Source organism: Sinocyclocheilus anshuiensis, unplaced genomic scaffold (assembly GCF_001515605.1).
Source record: "Sinocyclocheilus anshuiensis isolate Anshui unplaced genomic scaffold, SAMN03320099.WGS_v1.1 scaffold305, whole genome shotgun sequence".
Taxonomy (NCBI): Eukaryota; Metazoa; Chordata; class Actinopteri; order Cypriniformes; family Cyprinidae; genus Sinocyclocheilus; species Sinocyclocheilus anshuiensis.
Window position 1 is genome coordinate 245,185 of NW_015540850.1, and position 10,237 is coordinate 255,421.

The window sequence follows — 10,237 nt, forward strand, 5'->3', positions numbered from 1 at the left end:
CAATAACTGTGGAACACACACTATTTATTCACTCATACACTTATTTATCTAACACACATACTCAGTCTGCATTCCAATTTGCACATAATATACCTGTACATACAAGTGTCTATTGTTATATACCTGTACATACAATTGTCGATTTGTATATTTTTATTCCTTATTTACTTGTTCTATTTTTTATTTTTTATTATCTGTGAATTTTGTTCTGTCACTGTCATTCTGTTACACTGCAGAAGCTTCTGTAACGAAAACAAATTCCTCGTATGTGTAAACATACCTGGCAATAAAGCTCATTCTGAATCTGATTCTGATCAAACAGCCAAGTAAACAGCTATGCTATGTTCAATATAAAGAAGAAAAAAATTTCTGAGACAGTTTGGTATGTGGAGAAATTAAACATTTGCGCTTATTGATCTTTGGGCAGAGAGAAAAATTCAGCAACAGCTGGAGGGTACAAATAGAAATGAAAAAGTTTTTAAAATAATAGCGCAGTCTCTAGCAGAGAAGGGCATTTAAAAAAGTTCCAAACAGTGCCGGGAAAAAATTTAAAAGCTTAAACATGCATATCACTGTTTACATTACACTTGCTTTACCAACCCTGTTGAAAAAACCAGCATATGCTGGTTAGGTATGTTTTGAAGCTGGGATGCTGGGTTGGGGTGGGCGAGCTGGTTTAAGCTGGTCCTTAGCTGGTCATGTGCTGGTTTAAGCTGGTCATGTGCTGGTCCTGAGCAGGAGCTAGTTGCTTAGGACCAGCACTAAACCAGCAAAGGACCAGCTTAAACCAGCTCAAACCAGCATCCCAGCTTCAAAACATACCTATCCAGCATATACTGTTTTTTTCAACAGGGAAGGCAATGACTGACACATTTGTATTACATTCCAAAGAGCTCCGTTATCAGCACCACAGTGGAAAATGAAACCGTATCCGTGCAGACTGGCCCAGATCGGCACAGAATGGAACGGTTAAGCAAAGAGAACCATTCGGCCCGATAGTGGAAAAGCGGCTTACGTTTCATACCAGTAGTAACCTGCTCTATCTTGTCTGTCGGCGTGTTGTCAGTTTCCCCTTTGCTCTGTGATATATTTTTCACTGCGTGAGAACATGATGTGTGGCATGAGAGTGGCATGGCTTGTTGGACGTAGCAACAGTAACTAGGGGGGGAGGGGGGGGCTTCATGTCCAATTTCTGACTAGAAAACTTATCAATCTCATTAGGAATATTTTTTGTTTGGCAAATATCTTCCCTCACCACAGTTATCAATTATTCTGTGTATGCATAAGTTTTGACGTCAAATTGAATTGTGATCAAACATATGGTCCCCAGTGGAGAAATGAAGCTGGTGACCATCCATAGACTTGGTCATCTTCAATTCAGATGAGGAACATTCATTACAGCAGAGGGACATGAATAGGATGTGTCAGTGGTCTTTGTTTGTGCCGTCGCGCAAATGATTGGTAGCCGCTATCACAAGCGTAAAGGCCCTTTCCCATTCTCCCTGGTTACCTGGGGTTGCTATTGATTTAGAATCATAATGACTGTACAGCCATCTTTAATTTATTAGCTTGGCTGATATGAATATTTGATGTTCCCAAAGGGATATTTCAGCACCTAAGATGGAGAATGGCAGGGTGGAACATAGACAGGTGCTGATAACGGTTTGCCGGAGCGAGCCGACAATCTCTTGAGATGAAAAAACGAAAAAGACTCGGGCAAAGTCATAATGCATCATTCTTTATTGACTAGTTGGAAAAACATAACATGAAAATAAATGTTTAGATTGGTTGGTCCCTCGAGGCTCAGTAGATCTAAAACAAAGAGATCCAGGTAAACAAAACAAACGTTCAGAAAGCTTGCCTCGCTTTCTCTTTTTAGTTGTTGTTGTTTTTTTTTTTTGACTGAGTAATTAGTCAAGCAGATTTTTACAGATATGTTTTCTTTTCTACATGGAAATTTGCACATAAATATATTTTCTCTTTCATCGAAATATAGTCAGCAATAGAAATCCTTTTTGTCCATGGAAATATGGCAAAAAATCTCATCAAGTCAGCAAAGCAGAACTTCTAAAATAACAGACTCCTTAAAATACTTTACAATATTTTAGTACCAAGTCTACTTCTTTTCATTCTCAGAGTCACATGAAAAATATCTGTCATTTGGTGCTTCATTTTGGATCTGCTAAACAATAATTTGTCATCACATGCAAATCTATACACAGTAATCCATCAACCGACAGCTATTTGATTGTGCACATACTGTATCACCAAAAGGTCCCAACTAGGTTTATGTCAAATCCAAGACATAGACTATTCTAGTGCCTGCACTGGGACCTCATTGTGCTTATATACAATTCTACTTTCCTTTGTACAGATTTCACTGTCCCTGACATGTTATGGATTACAGTTAATCAAAACCAAGGACCGGATTTGTAATCGCTAACACAGGTGTACATGTATTTGACAATGCAATGCAAGTACCATGTTTCAGATTTCTATTTATGCAATGCAATAACAGCTTTTTGGGTTTTTTTTTCTTTTAATAATCTCTGTACGGTAATTTGGCCTAATTATGTACAAACTAGGAGATAAGAAATAAGTGCTCTACTGAGATCTGGCCATAACACTTGCTTACTTAATGTTACGGTTCATCCAAAAATGGAAATTCTGGCATCATTTATGCACCCTCATGTCATTCCAAACATGTTTGACTGCCTTTCATGTGTTGAACACAAAAGAAGATATTTTGAATACTTTTTCAACTGTTTTTGCTCATGCAATGAAAGTCAATGGGGTCCAAACAACAATGTTTGGACCTCACAGACTTTCACTGTATGGACTTTTTTTGGGGGTGAACTATCCCATTAAATGTTAAACACACAGGAAGGCACCATAGTAATCATGTGAGATGGTCAGTACGTTTCAAACAATCACCCTAAAAGGCCACAAAACAATGTGAGCCTTCATAGACAAGACCTGTGGATGCTACCCAAGGTTTTTCTTCATTACATCAAGAGCCTCTATCACCAATGGCCTTTTCGCTCAGATTTCACAAAGATAGACTTTCCAACACATCACAATTGAGAATCTGCCAAAGACAACCTTTTGTTTGCATGCTTCCAAGAAGATCAAACCCATAATGATCAATACAGAATGCAACCCATACTGTGAGCTGACAGACAGGAATACTAGAATCCCATTTTATTGGAATAATTCAAATCAACGTGAATGGTGGCATTTGTACCGAGATTCAACAGTTGCTTATGCTGGGCAGTGGGATTTGCTTTAAATTATTTTAAATAACGCTTCTGTACAAAGGCAGCATGTGCAGTCATCCACCTCTAGGGATTCTTGTCTTGGTAATTTTCACATAAAAATAATGTTAACGAACACACAGAGCTCATTTCGGGAAATACATGCAAGAAAAGGCATGCCCTTCTCACAATGAAATTCTTTAAAAAATTTCAGGCCTGATTCAAACCCTTGGAGAGGCATATCTGTGATCATTATTTTGCAGGACTGTCTTTTCTTTCCCCGTTTTCCCAACTGTTGCTTACAGTGTTTTAATGTTTTATCTTGGTAATACCTGACAACAGTTTGCCACTGTATACTCAAAAATCATTCTGTCTTTTTCTCATTCTCGCAGATATGATCAACGATACAGAACAAATGATACACTTAAAAGATGAAAAGCTTATAATAGAAAATAATAATTCAATGGTCATAAAATTACAGTATCTCACAAAGAGGCAATTTTAGCCATTCAGTATTCAATGGTAAAATAACACTATTAAATGACAAGGACACTTAATAATGGATTGGAAACGTGTTGGTGGGGACCAAGCTAACACGGCTAGTGATGTAGTGCAGTGCAACTAATCCCATTTTATTTAACCCAAATTATAAACACTGTGAACTTAAAAGGGAAAAGACTTATGTTTGCTTAGGAACTGGCCCAGTGCCATGGTGTTTCAGATATGCTGTTGTTTTTGAAATACGAGTTATGTGACGTAATCAGACATGTCTACCCATACAAGGAAATTTCTAAAGTTTATTCCAATTATGATTTATAATTTATAGCATTTTTTTCTAAAATCTTAAAGCAGGTTCAACCACACAACAAAATCCCAGATGCTAATAATAAGTAGTACTGAGTATTTTACAACTTCAGAAACAAAACATAATAACCGAACGGAGGGCTAGCTTGTACATTTAAAAACAAGTAAAAGAAAATAATATTGATTTGGGTCATGAACAGACATCCGGATAGGCAGCATTGCAATATAAGTCATGCAATCACAAATATAATCAATCTTTAATCTAATAGCACCCAATTTCACAGTGGATTACCTAGTGCAGAGAAAATATTGGCTTTTGAAGTCAACAAGTAGCTAAATGGAGAGCTATAATAACAGACTTTGACATTTCATTTGTTTAAGACTTGGTGCATTGAGCAACATGAGGTATGAGCCTTAATTGCCATTTATTTAACACTGAGCATGGAAGAAATGTCTCTACACCACTGGTCTAGGACATAATGAGAATGATTTCAATGCCATTTAAATGACCAAAGCAAACCTGTTCCAATGTCCAATGTCAGAGCCAATGTCAATCAAAACTTTGGACCTGTAGTTGCCACAAAGTGTTCTTGCACGAGGAGATGAAGGGAGCCACATGCTACACTGGACTGTGATCGGGCGATGTGTAGGTCACAGTCACTGCACTACACTCGGGCAGTTCCCTGGTCCTGCGGAGATCCGAGTACAGCCGCTCTTCGAGTGTTGCCGCTAGCTTGTCTCTCAGCTCTTCTGTGATTGTCTGTGGGCCATAGCTTGTACATTTGGGTGTATGTTCATCAGAAGGCTCAGGCGGTGGCAATGTTTGCCTAGAGTTCTCCCGGCCCAGCGATTGCTCTCCAGCAATGTCAGTCATTGGAGGGGGCTGCGATGCCTCGAGGGCTTCCTTTTCATTGATGGTTCCGCTGCTTTCGGTGCTGGAAGATATTCTTATCTTGTCGGGATCCACATCAGTAGCGGTATCCTGATCTGCCTTGGGTGTCTCGGGTGTACTTGTTGCACCTTCGCTGCTCTCTTCGTCAGGTGCACTAATGATTCGTGGGAGTGTGCTGTGGTAGCTAGTCTCTAGAGGGTAGTTGACAGTTTCACCGCGTCGGAGAGGAGTGCGGTACCGGTCAAAAGAGGATTGGAAGCGCTGGCCGGGGTCGCTGTACTGTTTGGAGCGCTGCCACTGCTTACGCAGGTGCACCCGGGAACGATGCTTGGAGTGCAGCGGAGACTCCTGCTGATCGAACTGCGGGTCGTGCCGCAAGAACTCGTGGAAAAGTGCGTCGGTTTTCTCATCGATGCTGTAGTCACGCCGGGAAAGGACGGGGGGATGAGGTTGAACGTCGTGTTGAGTGAACATCTGGCTATAGGGGGACCACGGCATGGTGCTCTCGTCCGTTTCCACTCCATCCACACCGCTGCTGGCACCCGCAGGTTCCTCTTCGAGTTCTTCGTCGAAGATGTCCGTGTCGAAGCTCTCGCACACGGTCCTTTTGCGACCAGAACTGAAGAAGTGCCTGCGCTCCACGGCAGAGCCGTCCTTACTGCTACTGCTGCTACCAAACAGTCGCAACTCCTCGGGAGCACGCGAAGGTGCTTCTATCGAGGCATAACCGCTGTCCATTTGGAGCAGCTTGCGGTTTCCTGGCTCCCCGTCACTTCCCCTTTCAGAATCGACACTATCCTGTTTGCGACCATTCTCCGATCCCTCATCTAGAGGCACGTCCGCATCCCCCTCCATCTCATCCCCAATATCCTGCGAGGGGTACCTAGGCAGCCCTCCTATCTCGGTCTTACCCCCTAAAGAGCACACGCTGTCTGCGTCACTACGGACAGAGTCTTTGTCGTTGTTGCTGCTCTGGTCGGACGAGACATACCGCTCGAGAGAGGCTCGAAGAGTCCAGATATCACGGTACAAGGTCTGAGGTTCTAAGCTCTCCTGATGGTAGCCCATTCCAAGACTCTCTTGCGGGGACTCAGAGGTGAGGCCGATCACCCCGGGACCCATCGCTCTGCTGCAGCTGGGCTCCACCATCACCTCCACCTCTAACCTGAAGAACAGCACACAAATGAAAACAGTCAAACTCGTTTTCTTAAATATAGTCAGTATTTCTTTAGAAAATGCCGCAGTGTAGCACAACATCTGTTTTAGTGTGGGTTTGTCAAATAAATTTTATTTTATTTTAATAAATTAAGTTTATTTTTAGTTTATCTTTGAGCCCAGATTCAGACATTTTTTAACTTTTATATATTTTTCATATTTTGAAAATGTTTAGATAACATTTTTATAAAAATAATAAACCTAAAATTGCAATGCTCCAAAAACAGTAAAAAACACAAAGCAATTTTTAAAATGACAATTTAAGTAGCACTGCTACAATCTTAGTTGTACAATACTAAAAACGAAGGTAAACTAGTCAACCTAACTAACTGACTAGTCTAAACTAGTTGAGTAGCTAACCACTGTAGACCATCCCTATTATATTATTTAATTAGAAAATGCCACAACATAGCACAACATCATGTTTTATGTCAGTGTAGGTCTACATTATACTGGTCAACAGTGTGGGGATAGTAAGATTTTTAAGTCTCTCGTTAATTTGTTCAAAAATACAGAAAAAATAACTGGTTTTCCATTTGAATACATTTAAAAAAAAATATATAATTCTTGTGGTGGCAAAGCTGAAATTTCAGTAGCCATTACTCCAGTCTTCAGTGACACAAGATTATTTAGAAATAATTCTAAAATACGCAAGAAACATTTCTTCTTTATCTATGTTGAAGTTGTCAAAAGTTGTGCTGCTTAATATTTTTATTTTTTTTATTTTTTTTCAGGATTCTTCCAGCATTTATGTGAAATAGAAATCTTTTGTATATTATAAATGTATTTAATGTCACTTGGACCACTTTAATGCATCTTCGCTGAATAAAAGTGACCCCAAACGTTTGAATGGTAGTGTATGTCAAATATATTATGTTTGTTTATTTTCCCTTCCGTTAAAGCTTGGAGTCCAGATTCAGAGATGTTAAAACAGATGCCTCCATTAGTGCACAGATGGTTGTGACTCACTCTGTGATGGTTAATTTGAGAAGACCAGTACACAGCAACAGAAACAGGAAAGTCAGTTGTGATAGGTAAGCAAATATAAACAAATATACTAATGTTCATAAACATGTAAATTGTCCTTCTTGGCCCATTTTGCAAAACAAAGGCTAACTGATGGCTAAAAATACCAAAAGGTACACCTGTGGTTTACCCAAATTCAAGGAAACAACTTCCAAATCTAAAGCAAAGCTTTTTGCACTGTAAGCTGATGATGCCACGATAAGGCAATGCGATCAGTGCGCTGAGATCAGTCCAGCATGGAATGAGGTCTGCTGTATGAGGCGTGGTGAGGCAGATGGTTGCTATAGCGAATGCATGGGCGAGGCAATTAAAGATACCTGCCGAGGGAGGGTGGGGGTGTGGAAATGGGGGGGAGAAGACGTGGACTAAGCCGGGTGTGGCAGTAGGTGACATCCTTGGTGCGAGCGATGTACTGGATGAGGTCGATGTGATGGCCGTCATGCTCCTCCTGGTCCATGCTCTCGCTGGCTGCACGCTGCCGCTGGAACTGCCTCCGCTTGGGGGAACCTGTGGGGACAACGTGAATTTTGTGGCATCATCAATAGACTCACAAAGCAATTTTAAATGCTAACATGAAATAAAATTGACACATTTCAGGTTTAATTGTCAACAAATAATTGGTCCACCAAAAAGAACCCTGTATTTGCCAACTGTAATCGCAAATTCCATCATTAACAACACAGTTCAATGAATTCTCAAAACCATATTTCCAGTAGATATTTGCAAACTGCATCACAAAGTTTTGTAGTTGGTACTACAACTCTAGACCTGTAGTTAAAAGCATAGTTTCTTGTGTGCTATTAGCCAATTATGGTAACAACTTTTTATAATCTCTAACTTGCTCTTCCTCTCAAACTACTTTCATTTTCCACCTTAAAGAAATCAAATTTCCCTTGATCTTTTGATACAGAAGAGGTCTTTGTATGGTTAATATATCCTGCAAGTTTCATAACTTAAAATCTCCTCATCATCAATAAAAAGCATTCATGTAATAACTCTCAGAAAATGGCTCGTTTTAAATCTTATATGGGACATGGTGACGTCAGCTAGACAGTCGTTTGCATAAACACTGCCTCCTGAGCAACACATCGACATAGGCCCTGCCCACTGGCATTCAGAAGCTAACGGTTTGACACTTGATCGCGTGTCGTGTCGCGTCAAAAACAAATAGAAATTACAATCACTGCTGCTATCTTGTCTACACTGGATAGTCAAATTCCCTTTAAGGTATTCTAGAGTATTCGATACAGATGCGCGTTCACTTTCTGACATAGTCCACGCGCTCGAGTCTGTCGTCAGGACAAATGAAGAGAAAGAACGTTTGCTTTGACGCGTTTGGTTTAAACAGCTCGTTCGGACTTTGGAGCATTTTGTTTTGTAAATGAGGCACAGTGTCATGGAGAGTTCACAAAGAAACATTTGTTGAAAAATTAAGCAGTATTAGATCTGACTGTAGCTGTATCAGTCTGTAAGTAAATGATTTCTAGTTGCTTGGTCTGGAAATGACAGTTTTATTTTGATTATGTTGTCATAACATGCAATAGCGAGGGGGCGTTGATATTGTTTCCGATGCAATGACGTTAGTCAGTCATAACAGTGGCCGTTTACTGAGAAGCCTTAACGGAACCGCCCATAAAACAGCGTGTTTCTGGGAGAGGTTCAGAATGAGGGTAGAAAATAATCATTGTTTCCACATATTTATTTATTTATTAAATTTTTTTTTTTTTTTTTGCAAAAACCTTTATTAACATTATAATTAAACCTCAAGGAACATATTAAAATAATTTTGAAAAAATCCATGTCATGACCCCTTTAAACCACCGTTCCATTATATCCGATATTTGTGTACGATTGCCACTTTTCGCCCCCTAGTCGCAGTTGCATTGAACTTTCAAATTGACCCTTCGTAGGGAGTTTGATTGACAGGTGATCTGACCAATCATAATGCTGAATCTGCCATTTTTGTCCAACAAACAAATTAGACAGGAGAGTAGATTAACTTCAAATACAGTGTATTGATGTCTTTCTGTGGTTGAAATAAGATACCTTCTGACGTTCATTCATGCTTATTTCGCGCTATAACTAGTAAAGAGAAAGAGATGATTGGTTCACATGCCGCTTGAACTGAGGCGCTACAGCGATCTGTCACGACACATTAAAGGGCCACAAAATGGTATTTATTGTTTGAATTTCTTACAAAATGACAAAATTTGAAAGCTAAGACTATGTTTCAAACCAGTAGTAACCTGCTCTATCTTGTCTGTTGGTATGTTGTCAATTTCCTCTTTGCTCCTCGATGTATTTTTCACTACTTGAGAACATGGTGTGTGGAGTGAGAGTGCCATGGCTTGTTGGACATAGCAACAGTAACTAAGCAGGTCAGGTCTTTGCGAAGGGTCAACTGGTCGTAAATCAGCCATTATCCTACTACACTTATTTATTGTGGTAAAATTAATGAAAAATGAATGTATGAATATATCCACGCACAAAAAAGACAGTCAAAACTATTGGTTTTATAGGGCTAATTTATAAAATAATTATTTCGAACATAATTATTCATAACAGTTCATTTTACCGAAATAGTGTTTAAATAACGTTTTAGTAGAAAAATATTGATAATTGTGACTTTGCTCTTCAATTCTCAATATGTTAATTCTCACTTATCACTGTTATCTCATAGTTTTGATAAGAATCAAATCATATCCAGACTGGTGGCTGAAATAGCTGATAAACAAATTACTTTTAGCAAACTCACATTTCGTCTGGTTCCATCTGGGTGTATAACTAGGGTTCTCATGAATTAAAATAATTATTTTATTTTAAAATATAAAATCAAAGTAATATAAAGATAATTGTAAAATAATGCATAAATAATAAAACAAATATATAATTTGCCTCTAAATTTAATATTATTATTATTTTACCTTTATTTTTTACCAAGAAAGATTAAAACCCTTGTTTTACAGGAGTGGCCAAGATAGGTAGCCAAATGTACACTTATACACTCTAAAAAATGCTGGGTTGTTTCAACCCAACTTTGTATAAA

General features: G+C 39.2%; 1 protein-coding gene across 1 annotated transcript in view; it reads right to left on the reverse strand.

Moving 5' to 3' along the window:
* Positions 1–2,824: 2,824 nt before the first annotated feature.
* The window catches only part of LOC107687734 (voltage-dependent calcium channel beta subunit-associated regulatory protein-like), a 22,659-nt gene continuing 15,246 nt past the window's right edge, over positions 2,825–10,237 (reverse strand). Inside the window, exons 9-10 of the mRNA XM_016485182.1 lie at positions 7,509–7,698; positions 2,825–6,115 (exon numbers count right to left, since the gene is read on the reverse strand). Of these exons, the coding sequence (XP_016340668.1) occupies positions 4,678–6,115; positions 7,509–7,698 (1,628 nt within the window). The 3' untranslated portion in view covers positions 2,825–4,677. The remainder of the gene's footprint in view (positions 6,116–7,508; positions 7,699–10,237) is intronic.